Source organism: Amphiprion ocellaris, chromosome 11 (assembly GCF_022539595.1).
Source record: "Amphiprion ocellaris isolate individual 3 ecotype Okinawa chromosome 11, ASM2253959v1, whole genome shotgun sequence".
Classification (NCBI taxonomy): Eukaryota; Metazoa; Chordata; class Actinopteri; family Pomacentridae; genus Amphiprion; species Amphiprion ocellaris.
The window spans coordinates 15,706,077-15,726,013 of record NC_072776.1 but is presented as its reverse complement, the minus strand read 5'-3'; the positions used below and the strand labels follow the sequence as shown (position 1 = coordinate 15,726,013).

Genomic DNA, 19,937 nt, shown 5'->3' with positions numbered 1-19,937 from the left:
AACATGTCTCGGAGGAGAGGAAAAATTCATTTGGTTTACTTTGGGAAATATTTTCAGTGGACAAAAGCTTGTTGATGTACTCTGTGAGTCAACAAATAACATATGAACACTTGCTTCCTTGAATGTCAAACAGCAATACCCTTTGTAATCCTTGATAGGGTTATCATGTGGTGATAATATCACCTGCAGCCACAGCTCCTGAGCCAGAACAACCCTCTGATTCTCTGCCCTGAACGCCCATTAGTGACTGTCTGTGGACTGAAGCATCTCATTATTTTTCATCTTTATATGGATGCACTCTATCAGCTCCTCTCCCATGCTGCTACATCTGTGGAAACATGCCGTGGCAAAAGCCGCAATATACAGCAGACAACAACACACATGCATTGCGTGTGGACGACACCTCCCCTGGCCCTTCCACCACGCCTGCAACCTTCACATCAGCAACCACATGAACGCGCAACACAAATACACACATCTGCTCCCGCCATCAAACACTGCTGATCCTGAGCCAAGACTCACAGCAAAGGCGGTTGGAGTGATGAATCAAGGAGAGGATCAGAGGAGAGCGAGAGACGGATGAACAAAAGCAAGCGCTGCAAGATCCTGTCTCTTCACAGCAAACGCTAACAAAAGCTTAACATGGCAATAGCCACGGAAAAGGAGATCTGAGCAGGCTTTTTATCAGATGATAATGAATGTCTCTCGTGCAAATATGACAAAAAAATCGGATGTATACTATGCTGCTCATGCAACTGACATGTGCCTAAGGACAGTAAAGCTTCATTATAGATTTTCAGTGTGAAAAGGCTGACAGTGACAAGTGAAGCAGGTTGTAGCTGTCAGCTGGCCAGCAGCTCCCTCACTTACGGCAAATTCTACATTCAGTGTGGCCTAAAAAATGTGCTAAATAAAAGAAGAAAAAAATGACATCAGTTATCATCATGGGATGTCAGTTAGCTGTGATATGCTGATTTCTTGTTGCTATAATGATTTTTTTTTATAATGATAGGTTTGACACTGTCACTGTGCACAGATTCAATAAAAATCATGGTAATGGTTTATGTCATGTCAGGAATTAGGAAAATGACACAAAATAATAGCTCTCCTATATCTCCTACATCTGTGTTCTAAGCCCCTCCCACCAGATAAGCATATGCTACCTCCTATCTCACTTGCTGTAGGTGAAAAGACCTGTGATTGGCTAAAATTGCCTTTCGCGAACTAGATTTTCCAAATCCTGAATTCCTGAAAACAGACGCAAGAGAAGGCGCTGAAAAGTCTAGTTTCCTTTCAGGCTACTTGAACTACAATATGTTGAAAAAGGCTATTGTGAAATTTTGGCCCAGTGATGCAAAAATAATGCTGCCTATCCTTTAATTTAATCATGAAAATAATCAAATGAAACCACCCTTTGCCAGTTTAATTTGAGTCCAAAATGTCCAAAAGTTCCATTTTCTTTAGTTTACGCAGTCTCAACTTAATAAAATAAAATTGAGCCAGTAAATTGGAAGAGCTCGATCAAGGCTGAATTTGGGCATCACTTTGTTGACTGTCCACTCCTTTGGAAATGTGGTCTGCAGATAAACAAAGTTACAGTAAATCTATTTTCTGTTTTCCACAGTTGCAGAGCCATCCAAGTTGCACCAATTTCATGTCTTATTTTTAGTTTTTGCTGGCTACAGACAGCATTCAGCTAGCACTGGTACTCTTTTATCATTATCCATCACAGAAAAGTGCTTCAGTGTGGTTTTGATGAGTATCGCAAACTGCAGTATAGTGAATGCAGCAACACTGCTAGAATTGCAGGGAGAAAGAAGTTGTTCTGGACCCTCTCCTCATAAGCTGTACAGTATATCAGCTCACATTGTCAGATAGATTTAAGCATATACACTTGCAACAACCGTCGTTCAAGTTTTACATTAAATCTCAGTGAAAAAAGCTTCTGATTCACATGAATAATTACAGTAGGCAATTTAAAGCTGCAGTTTACATAGGAATATGTAGTGATGCACCTGTGACGACTCTATTCTCTTCAGAAGCAAAAACAGAACATAATTTATGAATTAATCTTAGAAATTTGACCTAGTTCAATAAAGTCACAAGACATAAAAGCATTGTTTGCAACAGACCAAGACGGTGTAGTGTCATTTTAAGAGATTATAGTGATGTTAGAAATTACAGAAAGACACAAAGCAGGAACATTATTCAGGGCTTGAAATGCAAAATGAACTAAAGCTTTGCATTTTCAGTGTGTTTCAGTACCGCATGTTTGCTACTTGCATACTTTTTCTACAAAATAATGAGCTTTCATGACACTGAAATATAATATTTGAAGCATAATATTTTAAGTTGAGGCGTGTGTTGCTTGCTTGTTAAATAAGCTTCTTCACAAAGTATCTGTATTTGAAGGATTAGAAAAAATGTAAGATGACGGATTTTTTTGGTATTTCGTTTCAGATTTCTGTCTGGAAGCTTGAGGAAAACATATTATTTGTTGGTAGGTCAGTGGATCTCAGGGCTGAACTGAAATGATGAGGTTCATGACATCAGTGGCTGTTTTGGCTGGTAGAGGGACACCCAGTAACCCAAGCAATTCACTGCTTTTATACAGCCTCATGTTTTCAGTCTTTTACTTGGAGCTCACTGGAGCTACTGCCATAGCAGACCACAATGATGTGCTTGTAAAAATCGCTATTTTAAATTCATCATTGTAATAAAACAGTGAAAACAAGAGCAAACTAGAACAAACAGAACAGCATAATTTAGTTTTGTTATCTTGAGTTGTTTCCATGTACTGATTTTATAATGAACAGTAAACAGAATTAAAGCTGTTGTTACTTTAAACTAGCTTCATTCTGATGTTTGCTATTGGAAAATCATTCCCTTTACACTTGCAAACTTGCAAAATAGGCATTGGCATTGATTGTACGGCGGTGATAAACAGAGCGATTGCTCTCAGCAGTGCGATCTATTAATTGTTTCAATTAGCACAAGATGATTTTTCACACTTTATTTGTGGGTTGTTACATAATGCGGTGTAAAAAAAAAAATCAACAGTGCTTTCAAGCAACTGATGGTAAAATCTGTCTCTCTTTTAGTTACTCAGGACTGACTTGATGCTGTCAGATTCTGTATTAGTGAAAATTTTAAAATTCTTCTCTTTTTGTGATACGAGCAAAAACTGTATGTTTTCTTGCTTGTTATTGGACAAGTCATACTAGATAATGTAGAGCTACAGGGGTCATTAGTTAATCGATGAGTTTTATTGATTTGGCAATTATTTAGCTGCTGAAAATGTCAACCAATTGGAAGAAGGGAAAATGTATTGGCAGACTGTGGCAAATGAGTTTGTATTTAAAAACAAGATTATTGATTATGTAGTAAGTCAGGCTAAGTAACTATTGGTGTTATGAATCTACAATGATTACACTATCATGTAGTTTTGCTCTATTTGTGAAAAACCAAACGAATACATGTATTAAAATTATTAGACCTGCAACCCTCTACAGAACTAAACAGCTATGGATGGATGTACTGTGTAGTCACGCAGTTTCATAGTAAGACTTTATACGGGAACGTCAGTACATTTGAAAAGGAAGTACGTTTATCCAATGTTTGAGTGTGGTTTTACCTGGACAGGGGACGAAGCAGGGCTGCTCCATCTCCTGTTGGACATTCTGTCTCTGTATGTCTCCACAAAGCTCCTCCTCCACCGGCTGAGGAGGAGACCCATGCCAGTGACCCCAGTGGACGACACATGACAGCTTCCTACTCCGAAACCCTTCACCACACTCTGCACCCTGCACACACACAGACAAACATGATGTTTGTAAGGATCTGAAAAGGCTTCCTAACCGCAACTTTACAGATTTCCTTTTTAACGTAAGTATTTCTGTTGGCTATTGTTGACCATATGGACCAGTGAGTCTGTATAGTGAGTATGGTCAGCTAGATGACAATCCCAAAAACTGTATAAAAATATTACATCTAATTGTTGTCTTCAATCTTTGAGAAATTGGCTACAACTAAATACATTGTGTGGCTATGTGTGCACATTTTACCAATATGCCTCAGGCACCGTGCCTCTCTAACAAACACGTTGAATACTTTTCCTTCCTCACAAAACATCTGCTCTTCCAATTCGTTAGACAAAACTGGTGTTTTTCAGTATCCAAGCTGTTTTTTCCTGGCACATTTATATGTTTCTTAGTGTGTTACTGTACCTTGTAGGTCATTAAAAAATGTGAAGCTATTGGCACACACGCTTATTTGTGAGCAAGCACATGTGCAAACAAACTGTGGACTCACTCATAAAAGCTTTGCTTCGGAGCGGTCAAAAACTCCACAGGGTACCTCTACAAAAAGTGGCAGCACAGTGTAACATCATTCCACACCGTGCATATTAGACAAATGTGATGCTGAGAAAATAATGAAAGCATTTTATTACTGCTGTTGAAACTGAAAACCTTGGTGAATGCATATTGACATCACATGAAGGCAGAAAACTGGAATGAGAATCTGACTGCAGTTCATACCTCTACAGTGCATGTAGACCAGTCGCTCAGCACCCACATATAGCAAGGCCTTATGGGACACGGTTTAGTCTGGGTGAGCTGGTTGGGACAGGGACGACCCTCCTCATGAGCCTCCTGCAGGATTCTCCGGCTGCGCTCAGACTGACCTACATGACATCAAGGCCGACACACCATTATGAGAAACGATAAATCAGACCGGAGCACTTTTGCAAGCAGCAAGATTTTGAAACTAAATACCCTTTTTGCCTGCATGCGTGTGAAACTCCACAACAGTGTCATTTTGCAGAGCTACTTTTAACATGGCAAATTGCTAAAGCAGAATAAAAACACTGCGGGATTCATACACTCAAAGTGCATGCGAGACAGAGCAAGAGACACAAATGCATCACTGCACAAACATAAGGCCCCATAAAATAACACTTAATAAAAAGTGTAGCTGGAATGAATGATGATCATTTATTTAGAAGTGAAAAAGAGGTTGCGCCTTCTCTTTAATGCGTGAAATATATTCCTCATGACAAAGAGGAATTCGCAGAACAGGGCAACACATCTGTGTCACTGTGCCACTTAATGCCCAGATCTGGCAGTTTCCTACAGAAGTGCTTTGTACAACTGAGCCATTAATAATGTGTGAAGGGAAAAGTTTGGTAAATGGCAACAGTGAGAAGAAGTGGCCACAGAGTGGGTTTGGTATGGTGTAGAGCAGCTTAGTGTCTGGGTATTGTGAGGTTCAGTGCCTGGGCATGGCCTCCACTAACCATCCAGATGGCAGAAGTTAAGTGTGTGCACATGTGTGTGTTGCGCCAGGGGGAGATCCTGAGCTCTGTGAGCCCCGGGCAGACAAAGCAAAAAGGACACTCAGCTCTGCCATCTCAAAAATCAAACCAAAAACATTAATGCTCCCATGGCATCCTGACAAAACAAGATCTTTGCGTCGTCTGACACAGATACGACACAAATCCCTTATCAAGGCAGACAGATGTGTTTCACAATATGTGAGAATGAACTGAGTGTGGCAGAGAAAGTCACAGTAACAGAGGCAGAGCTGTGAGCGCAGGGACACAGAGAAAGGGAGAAGGAGGGAGAGAGAGGGGGTCCTCCATTTAAATCCCCAGTTGAAAGCCTGTGTAAGTGTGAGCTTATTGGAACGAGGGGTTAACTGAGAGAAGACAGACAGGCGACGACAAATTAAAATTAATGAACATAAGAAGGCAGTGTTGAGTCTCTCTAATTAACAGAATAACAAGCTTTCTCTTTGGGAGATTGGCTTTGAGAAGCCGACGAAGCAATGCATGCATCCAGGTTAAATCATTAACTTTTGTATATTGCATGAGGTTATGACGTGACTTTCTCAGAGTGATGCCGCTCGAGCCACAGGTTGGTGATTACTAACTACATTTTGCAAACATATAGAGTTAGGGTGTATATTTTATTTAGGAGCACTGAATCTTTAATGGCGCCCATGAAGGTGAGCTGTATGGTTGTATTCAGTTTAACTGAACCTGCTATCCTCAAAATATAACCTTATAAAGACAGTTGCTCATGTCAATTTAAAAAAAAAGCCATCTTCATATATTCATACATTACTATAATGAAGTAGGAATATTAACATATACATTATTGAAAAAAACCCAGCACACAGATTCCCTGTATAATAAGGCTTTGGATTACACATACTCGTAAATATTTTAATGCATTTAAATGTATTCATGCACAATTGAACATCTTGGAGAATGCCTGAGTAGATGGAATAATGAGGTGCTGTATATGTGGTCCACTGTGTGTCTGTTCATCATCAGGTTGGTGCTCCCAACAGTTTAAGTTAAGTTTGTTTGTTCCGATTGCTTACCTTGGCTCCCACAGGTGTGTGAGCATTCTGCCCACGGCGACCAGTCAGAGAGCATACAGCTGACAGGACAGTCAACCGCGCAACTCTCCGACTGCCTCGACTTGTTGATTAAATCAAACTGTAGAAAACAAGAGCAGAGATGAGAGGAGGGCTAGCTAATTATTTCCACTAACAACAGAGGGAGCGCCCACATTTCCATATTTTAAATAGGCTGCAGTTCATTTCAGGACAGTGGAGAGGCTCCAGCTGAACAATATTAGCATTAATGACGCTTTCAAATGTCATTGAGCTGTAGTTATATATCCTCATATTCAAGCACAATTCATATTGTTAATGTACACTATACTTAGCATAGAGGTAGCTTCACCACAACATTAATTCTATTAAACTCCCTTCACTCAGCAGTGTAATATGATTCCAGAAACACCTGAGGTTAACTGCAGATTGTGAAACAAGACTAATATTCAGCTTGGAACACAAAAGTGAAACATGCTACAGCTACCACTGTTATTGAATTTATAGTAACTCACAGCATCTTTAGGACCATTTTTTGTCGTTGCACAACTGAGACAGAGCAATAGCATTAGACTCTGTTTGGCTTGGTGGCTCAGTGAAGTTACCAAGAGATTAGATGCAACATTTTCACTTAAACAAATTGGGCAACCGGGCTCTTAATAATGTATAAGCTATGGGAACAAAACGGCAGCCGGAGCACTGCATTATCCATCAATACTTCTTGTTTAGAAAAAATAAATAAATAAAACTTGCACAATCTTGCAGTGTTTCCTCCTAGGGGGATCTCCGTGATTTGGTGCACTCCCGCGATTCATGAAAACAATACAGCTGTCCATTTTTGAACAGAAATTGTTGTGGTGTTGTCTGTTTTGAAAGTAGCCCAGAGTAAATCACCGTATTTTTGAACATCAAAATATATAAGAACTTATATATATGCGTGCTGTCAATATCAACATGTAGGAGCTTTTGTGTAATTAAAGGTCTTTAATTCTTCACATAGTAATTACCTTCTCACATTTGTGCACCTCCATCATCTTGCCATCGCTGCGAACACAGTCCAGGAGACGCAGCCGTGTACCCTGACCACAGATGGCATTTCCACTCAGCTGGCATGTACTCCAGCCTACACACACACACATTGACATATCTGCATTAGTCTCACTGTCAGACCAGCTTATATGCTGATACCAACAAAATCAGTGGCTGTTCTGTTCTACAACAGCAGCAACATTTTGCACACTAATCCCTCCTGCACCCGACCACGTAAACTTACATGTTTTTAATCTCTGCTCGCTTGAATAGTTGCTCAGTTTATTTATTCAGGAAATCTCTGTGAAATCAAGATTGCTTTTGCAAGACAGACCTCACAGCAAACAGACAAATCAAAAAGATCACAGACACACACACCAACAACAACACCGACTGAAACCGTTACGAATATTACACAGAAAATTAGGCTGGTAAAGCTTTAGAGTCTTTCAGGGGGAATGAGGGTCTCGAAGCTTAAAGCTGTGTTGCAGCTCATTCCACAAGGAAGGCATAAAAAACAGGAAGCCAATCTAACCCCAATTCAGAGTTGGTATAAGGAGCTCACAGAGGTGGGAATGATAGCAGCTGGCATTAATGAAATGAAAGGCTCTGTGGTAGACAGGGTCCAGTGGTTTAAGGGTACTCACAGCAAAATGAGCATACAAACATGTTTCCATAATCCTGTGTGGACAGTATGGTGGTTTGCTTAATCTTATTCTTGAATTTTCAAAAAAGAATCAAGCTCTGTTTTGATAAAGGAATCCAATAATAATTTTAAATACATGAGCAAGTTCTGTAGGACAATCTGATGTTGAACCAGATTCCGAAGTATTATAATGCTGCATCAAGAACCTCTCATTTACAGCAGAGACAGGATTGAGAACATAACTGGTGCGGTTCTTTCACAACACATTTTAAATTAAACATGAGGATCATCAAAAGCAACCTGTAATCTGGAGATTGCCTTTTTTCCAGCGGGGCTGATGTCACACAAGATCAGCATAAAATGACCAACACATTATACTGTTTATGTATATAGGAAACACAGTAAGCACTGGGACTAATTACTTTGTCAGACAGACAATCTGAACCAGCTGTAAGCAGAAATGTCAAAACCCACACAAAATGGCTTATTTAACAAGATGTGGTCGACTGTATCAGAGGCCTCTGATAGATGTACAAAGAGTGCAGCAGAGAGTTGCTACTTTCCCTCTGGAAGTAAATAACTGTCTCAGCTCAGGCATGATGTATAGATCGTCCTACCCGAGACTCTGTACTCGTAGGTGAAGCAGGTACTGTTGAGGACACAGGGCTCTGACTGGACCAGTTCTGGACAGGCTGCATTATCTGAGGCGGGGAGGCGGAGGATATGTCTGCTTCTGTTCCTTGCTGTTCCTTGGTCACACTGCTGGACAACAACGACAGCACCGGAATAGAAAGGTTTAGTCTCTGAAACAAGATTCATGGGATGAACCCAGGTGGAGTCGATGAATTCTTTAGCAGAAGAAATTCTAAGCTTTCTCCTGAATTTACATTTATGACCTGCAGAGTAAAACATAATGATTGAATTAGCATGCATTGCATAATCATTCTGGCAGCATAAAGTTAGACTTAAGAGCAGGTTTCCAATAAATGAATTCTTGGCCGACACTCTAACAACTCCCGCTGAGCAAAGGTGAAATGCTTGCTTCAACGCATGTTGCAGGAAAACAGTTGTCTATTTCAAGGTTACAAAATCGCTGGGCAAATTCGAATGAGAATTTGTCAAGAAAAAAGGAGATTGGAAAGTAAAAGAAGTGCAGAACTCCACTCTCCTTTTGTCTGACTCTAAAAGCAAAAGCAAATATGGGCTGTATGCATTTACTAGGGAGCAACAATCACAGTTATCTGTTCTCAGGTTTTACAGAAGTTCTATAAAAAGGATTATTTACATACATTTTAGAAGCAAAGAGTCAAATAGTTGTCACAATAAAGAAAATTTCGATTAGCATTATAAAATCATTGTAAATGTTACTCTTAACCTTGAATCTTCAGCTGTAATAAATAAACCTATGTAGCGGACTGAGGAGCAGAACATTCCAGAGCAAAACACGGAGAACCCAGAGACCTCTTCACACAGCTGTAAATTTGGTAGGAAACTATTTCAGAAGACGCCTAAATAAAAACTCACATCCAAATGGAACATCTTCATATGGGATGTTCACTTCAACAGGACCACTCACAGTCCTCTTGGAGCCTCCACCTGAATCTGATAAGGGTCATGAAGTGTCAACTATGAGAATAACCACACCTCTGGAGAATGCATCCTTCACTGTGACCTCCTGACCATTCTGTCTCCTTAACACTTTCTGTACCGCAATTAACTGATTTAAATCAGAAAGTTAGCATCACAGGAGTGATGATCCCAACATCTGGACTCCATCTGTGACACCAGGCTGATCAGGACCAATATCGAAGAACAACACATTGAATCTGATGAAGCATCCCCCTTTTTCTCTCTGTCACAGCCACAAAATATTCAGAGACTTTTTATTCTAAGTATATATGATTCTCAAGTCCTATTTTTCCTTATTATTTAATGTATATAGTTGTGTTCTTAAGTTATAGTAGAATTTACTTTCCTGTATTGTGAAATTCCACATTTGTATGCATGTTTAAATCTGTTATTATCTCAGGAACCATATGAGATAAACATATTATCTTTGATGTCGTTTTAATCACGTTTATTTTTGGTCTGTGATCATCATAGATATTTAACTATTAGATTTGTATGTTTCAGAAATCACCTCAAATTAAGTTCTAAAGGTATTTGGCCTCTGACTGCTGATGTTGAACTTGTTAAAGATCTTTTTCTACAGTTTAAGTTGAGCTTTGTCTATGTTTTACATAAAGTTGACTTTAATAATGCAACAGTGAAGGTTTTCTTCATAATTATGAGTTTCGACTCTTAGTGTTTTTACTTTGGCACTATTTTGCAACTCAAAGGCCTCCTTATCTCTGCGTTCCTGAACCAACTCATCCTGCAGATCATCACAGTTTCACATCTTCCCTCCTACAAAGGCTACGCAAGCATCATTTTCCTTCTGCTAAACGGGTGAATTTACAAATTAGAAATGGCTTCCAATTCCAAAGTGGTTCTGAATTCATCACCTTTCTACCATTTTTGGTGATGATCACAGTTAATTAGGTTGTTTATCTGCATTCATTCATTCATTCATTTATTCAATGTCTGTTGTTGTTTTGTCATTGTCGTCTATTGTTTGTTTGTAGTATTAGTTCATGAATATTTGTGTACAATTATCATCAGTTCAACCGTGTATTTCTTTTTTGGGAATTGGAGGTCAATGAAATCAGAGTTCACAACTTTTGTTTATGAGAATGATAAATACAGTAGATGTGATAAATTTATGATGATTCAACCTGAAATATTGTTGACAAAAGTCTCTCAGATGGCCTAATTTAAATATCTGAGTTGTGTCCTTGATAAACGAGTGCAATTTTAATCACAAGGTGTGGTTCCTAGTGAGGTTTCACATTTTACATATTCTGTTATTTGCTGGAGCTGTGCTTGGCTGTTGTGCCACATCTTATTTTTTCCTCCCGTGTGAGACTACATTTCTGCTACACATTTTTGTTACATTAGAGTTCCTTGCATGAGCCTATTTACGCTACATATTATTTTTATGGTGCTTCTGTGTGAGACTATTTTCACTAATAGGTGAAAAATGTTTTCTGTGTTGAATCCGAATGGCTAAATTTGCACACACACAAAAAAAATCCTTTAGTGCTATGTGGCTGAAACAAAAGACTATTTTTATTACTGAAAAATTTGTTGATTTCAAAGTGATTTCAGTGTGGCTGTAAATTCATAAAAATATCATGATGGTTTACTAAGGCCCAACTACAGACACTTTTTTCTCAAAGCTTTTTGACTCACCCACACTCAATTTAAACTCTGTGTCCCTATTCTTGGTCTACTGGGCAACTCATTGGTTATTTGATATTGCAGGTTGGTAAAATGAAAAAAAAAGCTAAAAAATCAGTTTAATATTTGTACAACTAATATTTTTGATAATACTCTGCAAGAGATTAGGGGAAGCTGAGCTTGTAGGGATGAAAACTTCCAACAATTTCATAAACTGATAGTTAATAAATGATTCCATGAAATGGATAAAATACAGTGGAGGTTTTCTCACATGCTGATAAAAACGTTTTTCAGCGACTGATATTTAATGTTTGCTGCACAACAGTTTGCTGACGTGGAATTTGAACCTAACTGTCTTCTCTAGCCACACAATGGGAAGCAGAAAAAGTAATGCTGAGAAACACAGTCTGACTTTAAAAGAACATCACATATAATCCAACATGAGAATGAGACAGAATCAGCCCTGATTAGCAGAGATGCCCAAAAGGTGTTTGATGTAGTCAGAGGTAGAATAAAGGGAGGATTTGTGAAGAACTTATAGTTTCTAATGGTCATCTAGTATGTCATGATGAAAAATAACAAAGAACAACAAAAAACATGTCATGAAGCTTGTAACATGCACTTGTTAGATGAAAGGAAGACGCTTGTGTCATGTTCAGCATTTTGACACCAGAACATTGTGAATGACAAATAGTTTGAGGACTAATGAGGAGATGAGTCACTAATTAAGTGAAATAAATAAATTACAGGATATTATACAGTGGTGGGTGACTAACTACCCTAAATCTGCATTTAAGGATGAACTCAGGTATGTTGTTTGTTGCATTTGTTTTCTTTAAATGTCTGTCCTATACTGCACTGAGGTCCAGGAGGAAGGACATTTTGTTTTCCACTATGTTCACAGACATGTGTTTGAAAAACAATAAAACTGAACACACACAGCAACTGTTGTGGACTGTGTGCTGCTTTGACTGTAATTCTTCTGTAGATATTGTAAAACTACAGATGTACAAGGAAACATTTTTCTTCACATTATCAGGAGCTGAATTCACTGATTTTAACTGCTGTGTTTTTTCAAGCAATACAATGGAACACAGTGAGTTCTAAATGACATTATGATGTCGCAAGAATTTGCAGCATAGAAGCACATCTCTGATGGATCAGTGATCATTTCACCACCAGCACTGAAAGACTGAAGGACACTTTAGAGACAACTGAACAAGAGCAACACTTGACAAAACAACTTTGACAGTTCAGTTTCTACCCATAGAGAAACAAATAGAGAACTTTGACCAACATGTCATCCTGGTCAAGCTCAGATTCCTCAGAGGCATCAGGTAAGACCAACTCACCACTTGACAAAGTCAATGTATCTGCTCTGACAACAAAGTGGATAAAACTGAAAATCTAACAGTAAAATTGTTCCTTAAATGCAGCACAAGACAAAGCAGCTCTGTGTCACATTCTGTCCAAGCTTTGAGAACAGCAAAAGATCATTTTTAGAAAATTCTGCTATAAACCTTATCAGTATTTGTTACTTGATGCCAGTGTTGATTTTCACATTTAACTGATCTGAGATCTCTTTTTAATTTCTGCTGTTTTACTAAATACAGGGACAGCAGCTGTGAAGGTGCTCTTCAAGGGCATTGATTTCATTGTGCACGCTGAGCAAGAGGTAGATCTTTGGACTCCTTTTCATCATATTTCCCTGCTCAGGTTTTTGACTGCTCCATCACAATATGTCATCAGAACTCTTCTAAACAGTTGTCATATATGTTTTGGTCCTTCAGATGCCAGACGACTACGCAGCAGCAAACCTGAGAGCAGAGGAATGCAACAGCGTCTCAGAGCTGCCCAGCTCTCTGGCTGACCTGGTCAATGTAGGTACTTTTTGCTGTGTTGTTTGAGGATGAACTGAATCAGTAGCAGATATTAATCAGTCTCTGAGAGGTGAGAGCTCATCAGTTGGTCTTACTCTGTTTCCAAATCCAGATGTATCCAAAAGGAGACACTGCTCAATGCGAGGTCAGAGTGGCCGTGGAGGATGTCCTTAAAAATATGCTGCATCCTGATGGGGAACAGAGACTCTCCCCTTTTAAACCTCTGAGGCAGCCATTCTCCACAAGGAGCCACCTGACCGAGCTCTCTGACAGCAGAGACGAGTAAGTGACTGTCATGTTCACACTAGTACAGAACAAATGATGAACTGATGTCTTTAGTAGTTGACTGACTGCTTCACAAATGTGTTTTTCATCCTTCATCCAGCATGACCCCCTCCCAGACACAGACAAGCCTCTGTCCAGTGGAGGAACCTGATCTGGAGTCAGACATTGAGTTTCCTCACAGCACTCCAGCCACCAGGTCATCTGTTGAAGTCAAACCATCCGACTCCTGTGAAGACTGTTGTGCAGACAAGTCTGACAGAGTGTCCTGGGACTCTTACACCTCCGACTCCTTGACATCTGTTAGCAGTCTCAACGATGAAGACTCAGCGTTCAAGTCTTCATTTTTACTGGATCTTGGTTCAAGTGATGAAGATTCAGTTTGCTGGTCTTCTGATGGAGCAACAGAAACCAACTCCACAGTCTCTGTCTGCTCTGGTCGTCCTGTAAAGCTGCTGAAGAGGTTCCAACGTTTCTTCAGCAGAATCAGGACAACTCTCTGCTGCTGCTGGCGTCCCTCTGTGGAGGACTGATTTTATTCTTTTATTTTATTCATATTACTTTGATTACTTTTACTTTGTTACATTAATTGTTTAGTTTTACTTTGTTATTTTACTTGTTACATTGGTTTTACTTCCTTTTGTTGTTTTATTACTTTTACTTTGTTTTGTTTTTTTACATTAGTTTTACTTCATTTTGTTGTATTATTTTTACATTGCTATTTTAATTGTTACATTTGTTTTGCATTGTTATTTTAATTGTAACTGTCACAGTACGTGTGGAGTTTAGAACTCCAAATGAGAACAGCACAGAGTGGACAGCAGGCAGACAGGATGATCATACAGGGTTTATTCACCAAAAAACCCTCAACAAAACTAACAGTGCCAACCAACTGAACTAACTACCGGCAGGTTCTCTCTGAGAGACGAGGCCGAGTCGACCAGAGCAGACTGTGTCATGCACTGTTGTCTGTGACAAGCAGCAGAAACCCACATTCAGTCCGTGTGGGGAGACTGGCTTTATGCTGGAGGTGATTGGATGAGCTGCAGCTGTTCTCCATCAGCGCTCATCACCTCCAGGCTGTGACAGTTACATTTGTTTTACTTTGTTATTTTACTTTGTTATTTTACTTTGTTATTTTACTTTGTTATTTTACTTTTTACATTGTTTTATTTCATTGATTTTATTTTACTCACTTTTTGCATGTTGCAAATATATTGTTTGCTTTATTAAACTGCAAACGATACCTCAGAATATGTGCATTATTGCTACAAGTCAACAAGAAAAAACAGGCCTGTTGTTCAGAGCAGTGATTCCCAACCAGAGGAAACTCCTGCAGTAGCCAGGAGGTACATGGAAACATCAACTGTGCTCATGTGAAAAACCTGAAATTACAGTTTAATAGAAGAACTGAGTGAAATAATGGGAGTACACAATTATTAAAATAGACAAGTAATGGTGAAAAACTAAATACATGGTGGAAAAAGCTACCTGGAAGTTTGGCTACAAGTTGAACCTGCACATAAAAGTTGACAAACTGAAATGGAATAATAATACATTCAAAAATAGAGTGAGAATGGATGAAAGTAACCAACAGATGTTTAAGTATATAACTGAATTTAATGCATAAATAGCTTGAACAAAACAGTTTCACTTTAACTGGATAACAATGTCCACTTTCATATTATTAAGCTTTAAATGTGATTTAAAATGAGTTCAGATGAGCACAGTTAAACATGAGGTGGTGATGATGATGATGAAGGTTGTTGAGTCTATAAGCAGATCTGACTGTGATTCTCTTTTACAACAACAAAACATCTCTGACAGATAAAGGCAAACTGACCTGGTGTTAAATTTATATTTTTTCGGGGAAAAAAAGGTCTAAATTCTACAGCCCACAATAAACAATGGTATTTGCAGGGAGTGACAGGATTTTGTGAAGTACGCCACACTTTCCAAGTAAAAGCTCAGAGACATGAAATGTAGCTGATCAGGGATTGTAAAATATACTGACTTTTCAAAATAAAATACACTTATATAAATTATACCAAATGTATGATTTTAACAGAATAAATCAACCAGCACTGACACATTCAAAATTTCTTTGGAAATGTTCTAGTTTAAGATTTGTGTTTTTGTGTGATCCACCACAAAAATAAGTATGACAACAGAAGACTCAACTCAATTAGAGTTAGAGCAAGTTATGCGTTGGAAATTGTGTTTTTCCTTGCTTTCCACTTCAGTCACTGTTGGCCATAGCTCCTGCTGGCCAAGTAAAGAAACATAATCACTCAACATCCTGGGTTGTGGTGCTTTCAGACAAATGTGATGGGCATTGTTCACTATTTAATGAAACTGTAATGTCTGTATATTCATCCATCCATCTATTATCTATACACAGCTGTATCCTCTGTAGGGTTGCGGGGGGACTGCAGTTTAACCCAGCTGATTTAAGGCAAATGCAGGGTTCACCATGGACAGGTCACCAGTCCCTCAAAGGATTCACCTCCTTCTCACAATGTCTTCTTTACTTCAACAATTTATGTATACAAATGTTATCCATAAAAATACCTACGACGGTGGGTTTGGAAGCCTGAATTTTTTATTTACGGCACAGAAATTGTACATCCAACTCTCCTAACCAAATGATCATGGATTTAGTCAAATTTGTGATCAACACAAGTTGTAGATTTCATGAATGTATGATGATTCAACCAGAAATATTCTTAAAATATTCTAATTTAAGGATCTGAGTGGTGTCCCTGATAAACGACTGCAATTTTAATCACAAAATGTGGCTTCTACACATGTGGTGCAGCCGCTTGAGACTACACATTTTACACATTCTCTTGTTTGGCACAGCCTTGCGAGGCTAGTATGCTACGTCTTATTATTATTTGCTGTTCCTGTGTGATACTACATTTCTGCTACACAATTTCTACATTTTCACTGCAGTATGATAATGGTTCCTTGTAGAGGCTGTTTACCCTACAACCTGTAAATACTGTAAATAATGATATTTCTTTTAATTCCCTCAAAAAAAACAAACAAACTGCCGCTTACATTTTATGAAAAAGCCGCATTTGGGCTCCTACAGTGGGAATTAAATAAATAAATAAGCCAATTCAAGGTGAGACTCACTTCTTCTTTTACCAAAGCAAATACTGAACAGCATTTAGCAACACTGTGTCATCCTTAAGTGAAAACAATCTAATAAAAATGTTTGTGAGATGTCATTGAACCCACAAGTTGTAATTGCTGCTCATCCACAATATTTATCTTGTTTTTAAGAAAATGCCTGACTGCTAAGTACATGGAAAAAAAAAAGATTTCAGTGAGGTAAAAAATAGATTGAGGGTTGTTTGTAGTTTAAGCATACCATGGCGTGCTTTTGTGATGGAAATCTTGAGTGGAAATCAATATGAAGATTTTACAAACAAAAATAATTTTACCATCATATGACTGAGTGACACGAAAATATCAGTGTAAAAACCAAAAGAAAGATTTTGCTCTTTGTAAATGCAGTTGATGGTGCTATAGGGAAGCCACAGGGCAGGTAAGTGTGGAAAAAAATGGTTAAACACATAGAACAGTCCTTCAGATTAAACTCTACCTGACTAAACATTAAGCCTTTTATGTGTGGAAAATACTACAAGCATTTCCAAGCAAGTTCTGTATGGCAAATCAATACCTCCCTGAGTCCATCACACCCCAAGTCAACCTTGTCATCCTAACACTTAATTTCTTTTACAATAACTCTATTGCTTCTGTTGCCGCTGGGGTATCCTGCTGTATTTGACTGACAATGCAAAAGTAAATTTTTCCACCTTAAATCTTGCCTTTGTGCCACAAAGGGCTTGAAATGATAAAAATAAACTTTTAAATAATTCTGCACTAATAATTTTTCTCACCTTTACAAACTCATTCCTGCCACTTGAAAATCAGAAAAACAAGTGTGTTCCCCCCCCTCATAATGTGACCTTTATCTCATAATTACCATATTTCCTCATTGAAATGTGATAGAGTAAAAAATAATCATGAGGCAGTATCACAAAATTCTGTACTGATGCTCCAGGTGACATTTTTGATGTCAAAGGCTGGTGTCTGTGTGACTTTCTCTTTGGAATTCACCATTATTTGACACATAAAACACGTATATTAATGATACCTGCCGCCTTCAGTTTGCGACAGATACTAAGCTCTCAGGCTGGATGTCTAAACAATCCAGCAACACAAGTCAGCGAGGAGAACCTTGAATTTACGGTCGTATCGACTTCTACAGCAAACAGCGGAAAGCAGATGCAGATGAGTGTGATAATTACTGGCAGAGCGACATTTAGCAAATATTTACCAACATGCACTGGTGGTATGATGAGAATGTGCAAATCACTCAAGTGACACTACATGGAAATTGGAATCTGTGAGCAGAGGACGTGTAAATGTTGAGAGACTGTCAGCTGGGTCTCTGATTGAAGAGGAAAGATTCTACTGATGAAGATCTTTGCACTGAGCTGCATTTGTCCCTCTGCACCTGATGCACCAGGACATGCGCCTCAATCACTGTCACCTCCTAATGAGGAAGCTGTGAGTGAGGCTCATGAATCAGCTGCAGTCATTGTACCCTTAATGCGTTCTGCCCCACTGTCACACAAGCACACACACTTTCATCTGTATGCTATAGGGTCCTGCAGGCTCCACTCTTCCTTCAGCTGCTGCCGGATTAATGCCAGGTTAGAAACATTGTTTTCATTCAACATTAACAACATTCAACTTCTGTGAAATAACCAGACCAATAAAAGCTACTGAGATCCAAAAAATCTATATTTTCAAACAAAATCAAGTCTGTTCATTTGCAGTTTACAAGATGGGTCGTCATCGAGCCTTAAATGTGTGCAGGAACAAATGTCTTCATCTTAACATTGAATCACAGCTACAACTGTGCTTTCCTGTACCACACGCAACCTCGCATTCTAACTCTTTCTCTGCCACACACAAAAGCACCCGAACCCATTAGAGATTCTTTGCCAGCATTCATTATCTATAATTGTAACTAATCATGCATTCATCATTACTATTTCACATTCAGCTAAAATTGACCCCATATGTGCTGGTGGAAGCAGCCTATAAATAGATGTGCTCTTGAATATGAACAGGAGCTTGTTCTCACAGAATAGGACCTGTAGTATTTGTATGAGGAAAAAACAGATATGCACTAAAACCCACTGCTGTTCAAAACCAGTATTTTAGAGTGATTTAGCCATGGAAATTTAGCATTATTTATTCCACTGGGCGTGGTTTAATGCAGTTTGGATGGCTTAATTTTGGTTCTGTTCAAAATATAACATGGAATCCTTAAGTCCCTAAAATAGACAGTAACAAACGTTTGACTGTTCCTTAAAATTCTGTCAATGAAGGTTATGGAACAGGTAACAGAACAGTATTAGTAGGATGCAGCATCTGCTTTAACCAGCCAGGTTGAAACACAGCTCTCTCTAGTTTTTAAGACAGCACTCAAAACATGTACCCGACTACACCGTTGCTTGACCAAAAGCAATGATCATGATCTGGAAACTTTCATTTATGTTCTTTGGCACAGTCACAAAACTGCTCTGGGCTTATTCTTGATGCTGTGTGATTTGTGATCTTTTTATAAGTCTTCAAGCTACAGTCCCCCATAATTGCATTTTTACTGGCTTTAACTTATCTAAAAGGCTGAGGAAGGAATACGATTGGACATGGTTCCAATGTGAAGGTGTGTGGACAGTGGAGGGAAACATCACAGTGTGATTACCCAGGATTCTGTCCTCCATCACCATGCCACCTTTAGACCCCACAACATCCTGTCTCATCACATACCCGTGCACATTGCAAAATATCCTCATTCCAGCTGAGCGCAGGAATGACCCAAGGCTGTACAACTACCTCAGATTACAGTGGGCAAGCATACTTTACATAAAATATCTCTATTTCTTAGAATGTTATCCATTTGCAGAGGAGCTTTCTCCGTCCACGGTGTGGGAATTTGGATGTGTACTTTTCAAGATCTCTCTCTCATCAGTGTGCATAACTTCTCAGTCGGCCAAAAGTCAAGACAGGTGGGAAGGAGACATGTTTGTCTAGGAGGATGTGAAGCTGTGGAGTTTTGTGGGTTAGTTTAAAGAGATCATTTGAATTGTGAATTGCGCAGCTGAATCAGCTTAAATGTATACCCATGTATTCATGTGCAGGTTCTTCAGTTTAGTCTTTGAATTCATTATTGTGTCCATGGAGGTCAAAGTACAAAGAATAATTTATGGCAGACAATTCATTTCTTGTTTGGAATTGTTTCGAGCTCCATTTTGTATATTGGAGGCTACACTTATGATAACATACAATACACAACAGAAGTGAATACACCTTTAAATGAGTGCATAATTTAT

The 19,937-nt window shown here is 38.8% G+C and overlaps 1 protein-coding gene across 3 annotated transcripts in view; it reads right to left on the bottom strand.

The window, feature by feature from the left end:
- Positions 1–19,937, bottom strand: part of thsd7ba (thrombospondin, type I, domain containing 7Ba) — a 202,403-nt gene that overhangs the window by 7,423 nt on the left and 175,043 nt on the right. For 2 of the 3 annotated variants that reach the window (XM_035950501.2, XM_055015531.1), the window contains 5 exons: positions 8,695–8,839; positions 7,410–7,525; positions 6,388–6,505; positions 4,539–4,684; positions 3,635–3,803 (listed from right to left, as the gene is read on the bottom strand). In XM_035950501.2, the coding sequence (XP_035806394.2) occupies positions 3,635–3,803; positions 4,539–4,684; positions 6,388–6,505; positions 7,410–7,525; positions 8,695–8,839 (694 nt within the window). The remainder of the gene's footprint in view (positions 1–3,634; positions 3,804–4,538; positions 4,685–6,387; positions 6,506–7,409; positions 7,526–8,694; positions 8,840–19,937) is intronic. The other variant, XM_055015530.1, reaches the window with a different exon arrangement.